General features: G+C 31.8%; 6 protein-coding genes across 11 annotated transcripts in view; 3 read left to right on the plus strand and 3 right to left on the minus strand.

Moving 5' to 3' along the window:
* The window catches only part of LOC105422499 (kin of IRRE-like protein 3), a 151,970-nt gene extending 149,515 nt beyond the window's left edge, over positions 1–2,455 (minus strand). The window contains exon 1 of one of the 5 annotated variants that reach the window (XM_089079578.1): positions 1,910–2,455. In XM_089079578.1, the coding sequence (XP_088935704.1) occupies positions 1,910–1,970 (61 nt within the window). In that variant the 5' untranslated portion in view covers positions 1,971–2,455. The remainder of the gene's footprint in view (positions 1–1,909) is intronic. The other 4 variants (XM_089079582.1, XM_089079581.1, XM_089079580.1 and 1 more) reach the window with 4 other exon arrangements.
* A 2,853-nt stretch (positions 2,456–5,308) lies between these two features.
* Positions 5,309–7,832, plus strand: Rcc1 (Regulator of chromosome condensation 1). The gene is made up of 6 exons (XM_011631881.3): positions 5,309–5,467; positions 5,578–5,661; positions 5,895–6,274; positions 6,390–6,756; positions 6,823–7,095; positions 7,185–7,832. Coding segments are annotated over exons 1-6 (1,296 nt in total). The 5' UTR covers positions 5,309–5,466; the 3' UTR covers positions 7,376–7,832.
* A 323-nt stretch (positions 7,833–8,155) lies between these two features.
* Positions 8,156–9,282, minus strand: Tim10 (translocase of inner membrane 10). The gene is made up of 2 exons (XM_011631880.2): positions 9,123–9,282; positions 8,156–8,772 (listed from the first exon to the last, which is right to left on the minus strand). The coding sequence occupies exon 2, from the start codon at positions 8,585–8,587 to the stop codon at positions 8,309–8,311; it is 279 nt and encodes a 92-aa protein (XP_011630182.1). The 5' UTR covers positions 8,588–8,772; positions 9,123–9,282; the 3' UTR covers positions 8,156–8,308.
* Positions 9,283–9,910: 628 nt separating this feature from the next.
* Positions 9,911–11,399, plus strand: LOC148936079 (G patch domain and ankyrin repeat-containing protein 1 homolog). Its single transcript, XM_089079599.1, has one exon. The coding sequence runs from the start codon at positions 10,248–10,250 to the stop codon at positions 11,397–11,399; it is 1,152 nt and encodes a 383-aa protein (XP_088935725.1). The 5' UTR covers positions 9,911–10,247.
* LOC105422496 (p53 and DNA damage-regulated protein 1-like) lies at positions 11,354–12,364 on the plus strand. Its single transcript, XM_089079601.1, has 3 exons — positions 11,354–11,495; positions 11,786–12,014; positions 12,127–12,364. The coding sequence occupies exons 1-3, from the start codon at positions 11,490–11,492 to the stop codon at positions 12,294–12,296; spliced, it is 405 nt and encodes a 134-aa protein (XP_088935727.1). The 5' UTR covers positions 11,354–11,489; the 3' UTR covers positions 12,297–12,364.
* On the minus strand, positions 12,294–14,812 carry LOC105422495 (Rat1 Interacting Protein 1). 2 transcript variants are annotated; one of them, XM_089079600.1, is made up of 4 exons: positions 14,101–14,812; positions 13,769–13,887; positions 13,093–13,475; positions 12,294–13,022 (listed from the first exon to the last, which is right to left on the minus strand). In XM_089079600.1, exons 1-4 carry the CDS (start codon positions 14,394–14,396, stop codon positions 12,798–12,800), a joined length of 1,023 nt encoding a protein of 340 aa, XP_088935726.1. In that variant the 5' UTR covers positions 14,397–14,812; the 3' UTR covers positions 12,294–12,797. The 2 variants fall into 2 exon arrangements, with proteins under 2 accessions (XP_088935726.1, XP_011630177.2); XM_011631875.3 differs by having other exon boundaries at positions 13,664–13,887; positions 14,101–14,808.
* Between the last annotated feature and the right edge of the window lie 14 nt (positions 14,813–14,826).

A 14,826-nucleotide genomic window follows, 5' to 3' on the forward strand; every position in this document is an offset into this window, starting at 1 on the left:
TTTTGTTTCGACTGCCATATCTGTCTTTATGCGTGCAATGCGCCGTGAAGATGGACACTCGGGCGAATATCACTTCCGTTTCGTAAAGAAGAACGAAGAACTAGAACGCTTTGAGGCCGAGAGAATAAACGGAAGATGAATAAACGTCTATCTGCTGAGAATGTAAAATATTAAAAGCGAAAACGTGTCTTCTTCGAGAATATGTAAAAGAACGAACATTCTCTCTCTTCGGACACTTCGATTTAATTTCGAAGATGAGACATAAATATTGTCCACTTTTAAACTCTGATGCATTTATTCTTCGCGAGTTAAATCAAGTTAAATCAATGTGTTATTTCAATTGCAGTTTTCACGTAAATTTATCTACTGAATTGCGTAAATTATCTTTATAGATCAAATCTAATCTAAGAAACAAATTTGAAATTATACTTAATTTCAAATTTGTTTCTTAGATTAGATTTGATCTATAAAGATGATTTAATTAAAGAGAGAATATTTTTAAAACTTTTAATTTAGACAGTAGTCTAAATTAAAAGTTTTAAAAATATTCTCTCTTTAAAACTCTTTAAAACAAAATTTCTCAACAAAATTTCTCTGAAATAAATAAATCAAGTTGAACCTTCAATTTTAAATATTATTAGCTATTAATATTAATTCTATTTTTATATATTATGTGTGTTCTATTTCTGTTTTATATACTTTATTTCAGAAGATATTTATGATAAGAGAATTCAAATTACATTTCTTAAATTTAGAACTTTAATGCATGCCATTAATGATTTCTATTTGCCAGAAAGTAACATAAATAACAGAATGATGATATATTCACAACGGTACAACGATCGTGTACAAATAATTTAATATTCTGAGAATTTCCTTCGCTGTTTCACACGATCCATCGGTGGTGATCACCGAATCGGAAATAATTTCCCAAAGACAGTGTTGTATTTCTTAAAAGCACTTTGCGGCAAATGCAGTGGGCAAACTCAGTCCACTCAGTCTGATTGCGAAAATGCTGATACGCTTGTCCGAGCAAGAAAATCAATTCACTTTTGTCAAATTTCGCGAAATTTCTGTCTCGTCTTGTACGAATTTGGCGCACGCCTCGTTTCCGTTTCACCGAGAGGTGGTGGCTCAACAAGTCGCGCGACCGCCAAAAAGTCATCGCCATGGCGATGGAAATAAGTACAAGGAGCAAAGAAGAGATTGTAATCAGAATCACGTTTACTTCGTTCATCTCCTAGATTACAACACACAGCCAACGTATTTTGTAAAAATTGAGATTAATTTAATTTAACTTAAATAATTCGCCATGATTTTGTAAGATATAATAAACGAGCTTTTAACAAACATGAATTTATTAATCATCTAAATGCAATGAATATATATTATTCAATTTTTGTAAAAAGAGGCAAAAGCTTTAACGTTTCACGTTTATTAATTTGTTAAACGTATTCGAAATGCCGATATTTTCACTTTTTCACGTCATTCATATATCGCGTATAAATATATTATTTAATGGAGCCTTCTTAATAGTTTATTATTCAATACTTATCGATACATTCATTTGGATATGCTTATTTAAATATTTTTTTCAATCACCTGTACAATCTTTTTCATAACGATTTAATTATGAGATTTATTTATATTCGCTTTATCAGTTATAGATTTTCTATTGATTTTTAATTCACTTCATTAGTTTCTTAAAGTCTCTCTGTTAAAATCTCCTTGCAAAGAGACGGAAATCTTTGGTTCTCAATTGAACAATAAAATTTATTCAATTGGAAGCGTGACTTGTCAGGCATTAAATATTAAAACGATAGCCATTACCTCTTGTGGTGATCACGCGATACCGAGATTTGCGCGCGTTCTCCACGCGAAAATGTGCACATGAAGAAAGATTACTCACCCCCTATCAGCAGCAGCAACAGCAGTAGCAGGAATAAAAATCGGCGCGTCGTCTTCATCATTCTCGTCGCTCTACATCAAACGATCGTGTTTCCCGAAGCGATTCGGCAATAATAGTCGTCACTCTCGATCGACAGCGATCCCGCGTTCTTCTCACGACTGGCCCACTTGGTCCCCTTTGCGACCCCCTGGCGAATATTCCGTGCAGACGACGATTTCTCGCGCGAAAAATCGAATACTCGATTCCACGCGTCGATCGCGAAAGAAGTTACATTGAAAATGGTGAGCGGGTGCCAGATGAATGGATGACGAGGGAGAAACAACCGGAGAAGCTGCGCGGGCGAAGTCTCGCCGTCGACTGGCGCGCTTCCGCGTATTCGACCCCTCTGATAACCGGCCGGCACCCTCTGCACCCTACTGTACGCTCGCCCCTCTGCACCCCATTACGGGCACCGAACCCCCGCGGTCATCCTCCACCACGGCGCTAATTTGCGCTTCACTACGAATCGCGACAGCGCACGCCGTTTTGCCGAATGATGACACATTTTTCACGAGAGGTCGACTAAATTTCTCTACAGACACACTCTTTGGAACTGCATACGATCTGAAATAAATATCAAATGGAATGTTTATTAATGAGAAAGGTGAATTTATCAAACATTTATGTCCATTTCTGCCAATGTAAATTAACTTCAATTTTTATTTAACTTACTTTTTGTCAATTCTGAAAATTAAAAAAAGATAAAGATAAATTAAACCGAGATTAAAGTTAATATTAGCAGAAATGGATATCAGACATACAATTTTTGTCGCTGCCATAATATGCTTGGCCATAAACTTTTCATGTCATTAGCTTAAATTAAATTATAATGTAACATTTGAATGTCTATTTAACATGGTTTCTTATTCTATCCACATATATTATAGCGAATCGAATTGAAATTGTATTAATAGCATAATTTATTTTCAAAGTTTTATTTAGAAATTACTACTATTATAATTTCAGCATTCAAATACTGTAAAAATTAACATAAAATATTATTCCTCTTTATTCGCAGCATCAGTCTTAACTAGTACAAAAACCATTAATAAATGAATTTTTCATAAAAATCTTTGAGATTTTTAAAAAAATAGTTAAGAGTCTTTTAATAATGCTGTTTTCATAACATACAATTTCTCTAATTATTCAATTTAATAATTTATACAAAAACTTATACAAAATTAATAAAAATTTTAATTTTACCATTTGCATTTTCGAAGTACCCTTTTACAAGAAATTTTTATTGCTTAATCAATAATAATTAAAAAATTATCGATTAATGATGCACACGAATGTCCGCGAATGTCCACGATTTACAATCTTTTCGTTAATCAATTTCAATAACTTCATGCAGCTATAAGCACCGTCGCTTTGAATAAAATATTAGCCGAAAATACATCGCATCTTGGATAAAACGCGAGCCAATTTGCATATTTGCATATTTGCATATTCTTTAGTTGTTGTTCTAATTATGACGAGCAATTATTTATGATCACCTAAATTCCACGTGCCCGTTTTGTCACATCTATTAACTGAATTTGTCATATTTTTAACATATGATCTTCGTTGTCACCAAAACACGTGTACGAGGAACGTAACAAATAATATAATTAGAAAAAATAATGTGCACGTGATAAGATTTGCAGAACAATGATATGTTGAAGATAATGGAAATGAGATCGTAAAAAAATGGTGGCAATTAAATTTGCAAAGTATCATCATGGGAATGAACATTTTTGCTTTTGTTAAAATTTTCAAATATTACCAGACATTTTACCTTGATGCTCTACATTTGAAATTTCTTTATTCTCAAATATTGCAAAAATGAAAATAAAATTTATTTAAAAGCAGAACGGAAAAAATAGTTCTGCTGAAGTATTTAAAAACTTGGTCAGAGATACAAAAATAATTTGATTGGTCCATTAAAATAATTACGTTAGTTGCTAGAATGTCAAAAATGTTTACAATATTATTATCATGCTTAAGCGCCCTACATAAATTTGATGATCTGATAAAATCATTTTCAAATCTATATCTAACCAAAATTTATGTTTTTTAAATACTTCAGTAAAAATTATTCTTTCCATGCTTTTCTTGATGGAATCATCTGTTTGGAATCATCTCGATGAAGTGCACAAATCGGTCGGTCTGCGAAAATTTATTTAATAAAAAATATACGTCCCTGCGTAAATCGTGACATAATTCCTTAGATTTTTAGTCTTTTGTTCCTGCCCTAAAATTTCAAATATATATTTATTTTCTCTTAAGTACGAGTGTTTAGCAACAAAAAACAGACAACTTATCGTTTAAAACTTTGCACAAGATTGAGTCGTGACTAATATTACGAGAGTGCAAAACACATTTCGTCCGTGATTTCAGTTATATTTTAGCAGCCTGTCGTCGTTGATCTTAATCGCTGCGAACGTGGGAAGAGAGAAAGGCCAGTGTTTATCTTAAAGATCCTTTTAAGATCTACGATATTAAGTTTCGCTCGCCGGAAAACGTTAGTCTGGTAACGGTCCGGGATATTAAACCGCAGAATCCGAAAGTTTCTTAACGCGCCACAGTCGGTTTTATGAAGCTCTATTGTAATATTTGCGAAAACAGGCGTCCGTCTTCGTTTATTAATTTACCGCCGGAAGTTATAAAATATTAGCCTTTACTCCGAGGCCGTAATGTTTTTACGAGTAAACTTACAAGATTGTACGAGCGCGAAGGATTGTCAAATTCGATTTAAGACCAACTCCAGTAAGATATAGAAGCCCATAGGCGTATCCGGGGGGGAAAGAAAGGAGTTTCAACCCCCTCTTTCCTCCGAAATAAAAAAATTAAAGTTACAAAATTTAATATGTTTCTCACTCAAAACGAAGAGATATTCTAAGCTTTAAAATATCTAAGAAAATAATGCAAAAAATTGCTGTTTATGTATTGATAAAATTGATAAACCTTTCCCTCATCCCCTCAAAAAATTCTGGATGCGCTATCAACATTGTCAAATATTAGATTCCGCATGTTTTTAGTCCTTTGCATAAACGCATTTGATAAATGAAAGAAATGGAAAGGACGAATGGCTTGTATTGAATGGATATGCTTGTCTTTATAAAATTTTTTGTCAATTTTCTGTACGTTTTCGTTAAATACTCACGCACAAAGATCACTTTGATCAACCTCAAGAAGTGTCATGAAGAACCGGCGTCCGGCGTCTTAATAACCAACGCAATAATAAGCACAAACTGAATACAGCTGCAAGCGGTGGCGACCAATCAACTTCTCGATAGGGAGGTTTGATCGCCGTGCGAATTCAATCGTATCCCTAGCATTCTCCCGTTTTCTATGCACGAGCTGCATTTAAATTCTCCAATGGGAAACAACTGGAGCAGCTGTTGGCGCCATGCGTACCGTTCCTCGTTGTACTTCACGAGTTGCGCAACAGTCGCAAGGCTTGGTGTACTGTAACTTTTGGCGCCAACGGAGCAAAAGACAATATATACTTACAATCAACGAGAAATAACAGCAAGAGTAAGTACGCGGGCTGTCGCCCACGTTAAAAATGCCCGTCGAATCGCGGGTGACAGTCATGATAAGCGTTTTACGAGCACGTTCGCGAACCTAACCTGAAAATGTTGCAGTGCCGCCACGAAGACCCACAAAACGGATTGCCGAACAACCCGTGGAGGCGGAAAAGGCGCCGAAACAGATAAGGAAGAAGCAAGGTATGAGCCTAACGATTTTTCATTCTATTCCGAAAATACTTTCTTCGAACGTCACTATTAAATATTGCAAGTAGTCTCGAATGATCCAAGAGAGCATTGTGTGTATATAAATTTTTTTTTTTAATTTCTTATGATTAAAAGAAATTAAAGTTCTTGAAAAATTATACAATATTAATTGTTTACATAAGTTTAATTTGTTACGTAAGTTTAATTTGAATTTATCTTTTATTCAGAATTAATTGTAAAACCTGATCTACGGTCGCTTCCAACGGGTGGTGTTATGCTTGTGTTCGGACAAGGTGATTTTGGTCAGCTTGGTCTAGGAGAAGATGTTACCGAGAAAATGCGTCCTGCAGCTATATCCGATTATCAAGATATCATAGCTGTAGCGGCTGGTGCTATGCACAATATATGTTTGAGAAAGACAGGAGAAGTATTGACTTTTGGATGTAATGACGAAGGAGCACTTGGACGAGACACCAGCAAAGAAGGATCTGAGACAATACCAGGCATAGTTGAATTACCTGGTAAAGCCGTTCAGGTGACAGCAGGAGATTCGCATACCGCAGCATTGTTAGATGATGGTCGAGTATTTGCATGGGGTACATTTAGGGTATGTTTTTTCTAATTAATCTTGATATATAATCATTACTTGTTTATAAATTTTAATCATTTTTGTTTATTAAGAGAAAATTTTATTAATGTAATAAATTTTTATTTGTAAATAGGATACACATGGTTCTATGGGACTAACATTGAAAGGAAATGAGCGATTCCCTGTAGAAATATTACCTGATGTAAAAGTTGTCAAAATAGCATCAGGTAATGATCATTTAGTGTTACTTAGCGAAAATGGACGTGTATATACTTGTGGACGCGGTGAACAAGGACAATTGGGAAGAGTAGCTGCACGTACAGCCAGTAGAAATACACGACAAGGGATAGGTCTATTATTGACTCCAGGTGTAGTTGAATTTAAAATAAGAAAAAAGCTATTTTTTGACGATATTTGGGCAGGAAATTTTTGCACTTTTGCTAAGGAACATCAAAAAGGAGATTTATACGTGTTTGGCTTAAATAATTTTCATCAAATTGGTAAGACATTTTTCAAAAGAATCATGTACTTTTTTTTCTTTCTTTTCTTATCGAAAAATATTTTAGGACTGAAGGACAGAGATATTCATTTTCATCCACAAATATCAAAAACCTTTAGCGGCAAAATGTGGAGACATATCAGTAGTGGGGAGCATCATACTATAGCTCTAGACGATGATGGACAAGTTTTCGTAATGGGTCGCAAAGAATACGGTCGCCTCGGTCTCGGATCTAATTGCTCAGACGCGGAAGAACTTACATTAGTTCCTGCTCTAAGTTCCATTAAGTGTATTGACGTAGGCGCGGGTAGCAGAGAAAGTTTCGCAGTCACAGAATCTGGTAATATATATATATATATATATATAGATAATATTAAATTTTAAAAATAGCCGATAGATCGTTCATATATTATTTTTTTGTTACAATAGGTGAATTATATTCATGGGGTATGGGAACGAATGGAAATCTTGGAACGGGGGATGTAAAAGATGTCGAAGAACCAGTATTAGTTAAGGGCAAGCAATTGGAAGGTAAGACAGTAATACGAGTCAGCGGTGGCGGCCAACATACTTTGGCTTTGGCAACGATTCGTCCGGTGAAAGATAAAACCGCTGGTTAATATTAAATATTATATTTCAAGACATTGTATATGTGATATGAATTTAGACAAGAACGAAAAATCCTACCTTGTTTTTATCATACTTTATTTTGTAACATCCATGATATGATGATCCATATTGTCTCGCCAAATAGAAATCTTCCATTATGTTTTCAATCCTATTCGAAATCTATTCAACAACGTTCAAATTTGTATATAATTTGTCATTCTACCGCAAATTCAATCATGTTTATACTAATTAATATATTGTGTTCTTGTTGCATTGTTAGCATTATTACTTATATATGTATTGCTAAAACAATATATATACAATAATTTTTCTACCTTTTTTCTATGTATTTCTACTTGCAAATTACAAATCAAGGTTTCTGTCTAAAAGTATACATGAGCGAATACTTTAAACGGTCAAGAAATTATATTTTGAATAATCAATAAAAATTGTTAAACATAAAATAAATGTGATAGCATTTTTGTCATTTCTATGCCATTTAATTTAATGAAATCTTATAAATTGAAAAATTAAGTAATGTATTGTGCATTATTATTTGCGTTTGAAATCATGTATGAAATATCTTGAAGAATAAACTATTTATAAAATTACTAACTTTATCAACATTAATCCCATATATAAATCATATTACGAATATATCTTTAAAATAAATTTAATCAATTTTATAAATTAATTTTATTATTAAAAAATTCTACAAAACGATTATAATAATATTAAGATAAAGATGACTATACTACAATGAAATGTTTATAAAACCAAGAAATTAAAGATTTATAACAAGACAAAGATCAGTTTATTCATAAAATTGAATACAGAATAGTACTACAATTTTTATCAATTTAGATTACAGTTTGTAAACTGTAATAACTAAGGGAAAATTAATTTATAAAACATTATAAGTTTGAAATCTTATCAAAATGCAACTAACTTGTCTTTGGTTGTTCTGTTAATTTTGCATTTTCTTGCATTGAAATTTGTGTGAGCTTTTTACCAATACGTTCGTGAACGTCTAAATATTTAGCGATACAACGATCTAAACATATCGATTCTCCTTTGCCCAGCTCAGCCTCCATGTACTTTGGTGCTATACACTTTCTATGGCATGCAGATGTCATACGATTGTACATATCTGACATCATTTCTATTTCCAATTCCTGTACCAACTTCATTTTATCTTCGTCCAGATGTGGTAAGGCTGCCATTTTTTCTAATTTTATATTTTTTATGTTTTCTTCCCTTGAAAACTTTTTATTCCTTAGGAGTAAATTAATCTACAATATTGGTATCACGTAAACGTTTTCTGGCTTTCATAATCTCATATCTGTTTGCATTGACACTTTTTTTGGACAGCACAAATGCGTAAATTCCTGCGGCAGTAGCTACGGACCTACAAAACATAAATTCAACATTCAACAATAAAATACGCATTAGAATGTTTTCTTTTCATAAGATTAGCAAACGTGAGAAATTTGATATCTTTCAATTATGCGAATAAAAAAAATATTAAAAATATAAACTCTCAAAACTCTGATATAACATTGCAATTGAGTTTGTAGGTTAATGTCGACGTGATATTATGGTTATTAGATAAAAGAAACAATTTCTGTGGCAACTTTTTATCAAGATACTATCACACCTACCATCCAATCCCTACCTTTGCCCAAATTGGCAAAGCCATGCTTTTATTTAATTGTTACAATATCCCAATATAATTATAAGTTAAAAAATTTCATGTACCTGAAACGTGTACACCATGCGATCGCCGGCAATATTTTCTAACCTCTCTCGACAAATCTTAATAAACCTCGTCATGATATTATAAATGCTATAGTTATTTTGAATTTTCTTTATAAGCGAATATTTTTGCGAGATGTCTCGTATATTACGTTAAAACGTGTCAAAGCAAAATAATTTGATAAGCAACAAAATTTTTAGCCAATTTCTTTCATTTCAGTTTCTCACAGATTTTCATTTTAATCGTTTTCAAAAAGCGCGCTTTTAAATGTTGCCAAATAAATAACGTCTACGTTGGAAAATCCTAGCATCGGTAGCATTTAATTGAATTCAATTAGGATGAAAAAAGCAAAAATTTCTTGATTGGTCAATTAAATGCTATTCTGTTCATCAAGTAGGGTTTTCGAATATAACTTTTCTTTGCGAAATTATTGTCCATTTTTACGAATGTCTAATTTTAATCTTGGCTTAATTTACTTTCTATCTTTTTCTAAATTTTAGAGCTAAAAATAGAAGAAGGAAATAAAACCGAGATTAAAGTTAATCGATATTCATAGAAATTAATATAAACATGTCCTAATTTAAAATATCGCTATCTCTTATCTGGCTGTTTCAATGTAGCTTTGATGAGTAAGATGTGTGTGTGTGTGTGTGTGTGTGTGTGTGCGCGCGCGCGCGCGCGCGTGCGTGGTGTGTGTGTGTATTATATGTGTATAACCTAATGTGTACCGATGGTGTAATGTGTAACAGTTGCTGTAGTAACACGTCGAAGCAAAATAGTAAAGGTAAATTTTGCTTGTCGACGATTATTAATATAATCGTTCTTCAACATCCGCAGAAATACATCAAATCTTTATAATATTTCGAGGCACAATATTTTGTCTTTATCGATAGTACAATTTTTTTGTGGCGGTACGAAGTGCGAAGAGCAACATGTTGCATTTGCTTGTCGTTTGCGGTATCATTTGCGACGTTTCTGAACGTACATGTTATTGGTGACAATTAAGAGATTACGAATATGTACTAGGAAAGCAGGATGTTCTGTTGATTTCATATAAACGTTACTGAAGTACAACGAGTGAAGAAGAGAACGTGTGCCAATAGAACGAAACGTGAATTGTAAGAAGAATGTCTATACAACAGTGGATGCAAATACGACACAACATCGAAATTCCATGGAAAACATTTGTCAGAGAATCGCCGAATGTGAGGGATAAATCTCCAGAGAGGTGCATACATCAGTTGGCCTTTCAAGGAAACGAAGCAAAAGCTGCCTATGAAGAAATCATTCATCAGACCAGCAATAGCAATATTTCATTAGCCAAATTGAAGTACTTGAGATCAAAAACTATTGGAAGTCAATGCAACTATGGCACGAATCTAGCTTCTACCACAGCACAATCAAAGAAGATAATACCAGATGATATTTTAACAAAAGTTACAATTAATACACTGTTGAAAGCAGTGGAGCAAAAGGACTTGAAATTCTTGCAGAAATATATGACGACGGAAAATGTGAATGTAACTGATGACTTTGGTTGGACACCTTTAATGTCCGCTGCTTATTGTGGTCATGTGGAGATTGTACAATTCTTGTTAAATTTGGGAGCTAACAAAAGGACCAGAGATAAATCAGGTCTTACCGCAGCCCAATTAGCCTTGAAAAAAAATTATTTGAGTATCGTCGCACTGTTAAAGAAAAAATCTGATTCGATAAATAGTATTAATCAGATATCTGCAAATATTTCTACTACAAATAACATGAATACTTTACCAATTAAATCAATGCCTGTAGAATCATCAATGGAGCATAGTAAAGATGACATTATAGAAGAAAATACACAATTGAAGCAAAATGCAGCGTTTTATTGTGAAACTTGTAAAGCAACCTTTCATGAAACAACACTGCAAAAACATGATAGTTCTACTCTACATATATTTAATACCAAGCCAAAACTGAAGCATACAATGTATGGAATATCAAGACAAAATAAAGGATATAAAATGCTTTTGAATACGGGATGGGATGAAGAAACTGGTCTTGGTCCTTTTGGGAAAGGAATAAAATATCCAATTAAAACGTGTTTGAAAATGGATCGCAAAGGATTGGGACAATTAGTAGATAATGAATATAAAATTACTCACTTTAAACCGGGTGATACAACTGCAATTAACAGCTCTAAAGTACCTAAACAAAAACCTTTGAAAAAGAGGGATAGAGAAAAGCTACTTCATAGAGAAGCTAGGAAAGAAAGAGCTCTACGTATAGCCTTATCTTAAATTAGATATAAAAAATTCTAGAAATTTGAATATATTTATTTCAATATTGAATGAAATAATGAAAATAATTTTTACTGTTCTTATATACTTATGCTTGTAAGTTTATCTTCTCAATCTTTCTTTATTATAAGATCATTTATTCATTCATACTGTATTTTACTTGTAATATTAAAGCAATGTGTTCTTATGTTAATTATAAGTCAATAAAAGTTTTTTAAAAAAGTATATAAGATTATCAATGCTTATTTCATTAAAATATAATAAAAGTGAAAATATTCTATTATACATACATACGAATATATAAATATATATATATATATATATATATATATATATATATATATATCAATAAAAAACTAATACATAAATTTACTAATGTGTTACAGATGATGAATGAACACCAAAGATTATTGGAACATTTGGAAAAAGTTGAAAACAAAGCGGGCGAAATTCTCACTGATCGCGAGGAAATAGTCGCTCTGGACAAAAGAAGGAATGATGATCGTGTTGGAATGAGGGCACTTCAAAAACAATCGCATGAAAAAGCATGGATAACGGTGGGACCATTGCTTTTAAAGATGCCGTCGAAAGCAGCTGAAGAATTGCTTGAAAAAGGTAATTTTATTTTAATAAACAGAATGAAAAATTTACACACACACACACACACACACACACACACACACACATATATATATATATTTTTTCTTTGTGTTCTATATTATTACAGATCAGAGAGAATGTAGTACTGCCATTAATAAATTAAGAAGCGATTTAAAAATAAAAGTAAACGAACTACGTGATTTAGAATTAATTCCACCGGTACCTGGATTAATGTTAGAACCTATGTCTTGCAAAGAAATGGATGCAATCGGACAAATTTTAGGTCGAAGTGTCTAATGTGTAATAAAGAGTTTATTGTTCAACAAAATAATAGAATTAGAATAAATGTATGAGCTTAATAACAATATGTGTTTAATTACAAACTTTTATATAATTATCATATCTAACAAGTTAAAATATCTTTATTACATTTGTGTTACAATTGTCTTTTATACATCTATTTCAAATAATTAGTCATATTCAACATTACAGATACTGTACTTTATAGATTATTATATATATTATATATATTATATATATTATATATATTATATAACATAGATTTATATACATGTATGTATACATAATCTATACTTTTATATATATATATATATATATACTTTTTAGTTTTATAGTCATCATGGATATTCGTATGCATTAAATATATCTGCTTTGACTAATAACTATCATGATATTACAATATATATATTGTGACACATTGTCATTAACATTTGTCTTTTATATTTGTACAGTATCTTCTTTTATATGAAAGTTCTTTTATTTTTTAGACTTCTATTTTTAAGAACGATTTCTATGTTCCTCTGCTGTGTTAAGAAACCATTGCTTCAGAAAAAAATACGTTTTATTGTCAGGGGCTACTTCGCTACAACATACAATGTATTTAGCGGATGGTTTCCAATGAAATTTGTACATGCACTCAGTATGATCTTTTGTGACAATTTCTTTAACTTTGTCTAGAAATATCTTGCAAAATATTTTACACTCATCCACCTTACAAAAAGGCTGCAATAAAAATTTTCGAATTAATATCTTCAAGTCTCTTATACATAGTTCTTTTAACAGAATTATTTACCTTTGAAAGATATGGTAGTTTATGCATAGAATATTCTTTTATTCTTCTTACTACGCTGTTTCTGTCTTTTAATCCACATATAATTTTATTTACATTTGCCAAGTAATTCTGACTCCACCACATTAATATCTTTTCAGAGGAAATATTTTCATACATATCACCATTCGAATTATATGCTACGATCGTTTTCAATTCGATTAATTCAAAAGTTTTGCCAAAAAGTGTTATAAAATCTGTCTCTGTTATGAGCTCTTGTGAAGAAATACCATCTGTCTCTGCCCCATATAATAAGGAATGATCGCCAAATTTAGCTTTAAATACACAATGAAATTCTTCGCATTCATTAAGAGATACTGATGGATCTGGTTTATGTGATGGTTTATCTAATAAAAAGTATATGTTTATTTAATTAATATTTTTAATAATTTATTAATATTATTTAATATTATTTAATAATTATTTAATTAAATTAATTATATGGATTAAACATGGAATTTCTTTTTTTCTATTATATCTAAAAGTGATATGTCATTACATTTTTACAGAAATTATATTTTATAATATATAATACCTGACACCATATATTGTTCAAACTTATATCCCCATGAAAAAAATTCTTTTTCTGTTTTTGTTCGATTGACATGCTGATATTCTCTTTCATCTGTATAAAACTCACATAAATATATTGTACCGCGATATTTACTGGCACAAATAATCCACTCGTTACGTCTTGTATATAGGCTACATAATATTGTTTTTAACACTCCACGACGACAAATAAAATCTACATCTAACCTAATTAACATTTTTTTTTTATTAGAACAATGATATATTAAATGTATTATTGCTAAAATAAAAAGGCAAAAAAAAATATGTATGTATGTATAAAGCATATAAAGCATATACACCTTTTTAGATATAACACATATAGTCATATGTAAAATATAATACTTAATTATATTTATTTAAATATTTTGTGCAATAAATGATAATAATTTAACAACATACCAACGCTCTTCTTGTATTGATAATGGTCTTTCAAGTCGAGAAAAATTATTGGAAAGCCATTTTAATATATTATCCAATTTAACATATAAATTAGATTTGTGTTGAGTAGATTCAAAATTTCGCGTAAGATCGAAATTTACATTGTTAAAATCCGGAGGAGGATTATAATATTTCAGTTGCGACAGATTAGCGTGATATTGTAAATCGCCGTCAATGCTGAAGAATCCGATCAATTCGGTCGTTAACACTGGAATCGTGTGGATGGAAAAATTCACGGGATCAATTTTAAAAAACATTATGTAGTTTATCTACTGTCTTCGCGGTAGCACACAATTTCGGTTTGCTCTTACGAAAACGAAGAGACGAATACTACAAAGTTATATGACGTATACTGCGCGTTAATTTCTTTTGACAAAGGGGAACTCCCAATGTAAGAGTGAAATCGCGACTGAAGACCAAGAGGAAGGGGAAACACACGCACTGTGTCCTATTTATAGCAATTGTGTCATCAAGAAGGGATTACCCATACAATTATAACAACACTTTTTTTCATTGATATGACAAAATCTTCGACGCAGTACCTAAGCAACACTGATTGATTTGCAAACTGTTAGCCTAATCGTTAGCCTAATGTTGATAATGTTGATAATGTTGACTGACAGTTTGTCAATCGATATATATTACTCGGGTAAGTAAACAAGATAACACAGGAGTTTATCTTGGGTT

Source organism: Pogonomyrmex barbatus, unplaced genomic scaffold, assembly GCF_055798465.1.
Source record: "Pogonomyrmex barbatus isolate J1 unplaced genomic scaffold, ASM5579846v1 scaffold3, whole genome shotgun sequence".
Taxonomy (NCBI): domain Eukaryota; kingdom Metazoa; phylum Arthropoda; class Insecta; order Hymenoptera; family Formicidae; genus Pogonomyrmex; species Pogonomyrmex barbatus.

Coding starts and splice junctions, on each gene's coding strand:
- LOC148936079 (XM_089079599.1), top strand. CDS start 10,248: ATGTCTATACAACAGTGGATGCAAATACGACACAACATCGAAATTCCA.
- Tim10 (XM_011631880.2), bottom strand. CDS start 8,587: ATGGCAGCCTTACCACATCTGGACGAAGATAAAATGAAGTTGGTACAG.
- Rcc1 (XM_011631881.3), top strand. Junction 5,662..5,894: donor ACAGATAAGGAAGAAGCAAG/GTATGAGCCTAA, acceptor TCTTTTATTCAG/AATTAATTGTAAAACCTGAT. Junction 6,275..6,389: donor TTGCATGGGGTACATTTAGG/GTATGTTTTTTC, acceptor ATTTGTAAATAG/GATACACATGGTTCTATGGG.
- LOC105422495 (XM_011631875.3), bottom strand. CDS start 14,396: ATGTTTTTTAAAATTGATCCCGTGAATTTTTCCATCCACACGATTCCA. Junction 13,476..13,663: donor TGAACAATATATGGTGTCAG/GTATTATATATT, acceptor ACTTTTTATTAG/ATAAACCATCACATAAACCA. Junction 13,023..13,092: donor AACTACCATATCTTTCAAAG/GTAAATAATTCT, acceptor TTTTTATTGCAG/CCTTTTTGTAAGGTGGATGA.
- LOC105422496 (XM_089079601.1), top strand. Junction 12,015..12,126: donor TGAAGAATTGCTTGAAAAAG/GTAATTTTATTT, acceptor ATATTATTACAG/ATCAGAGAGAATGTAGTACT.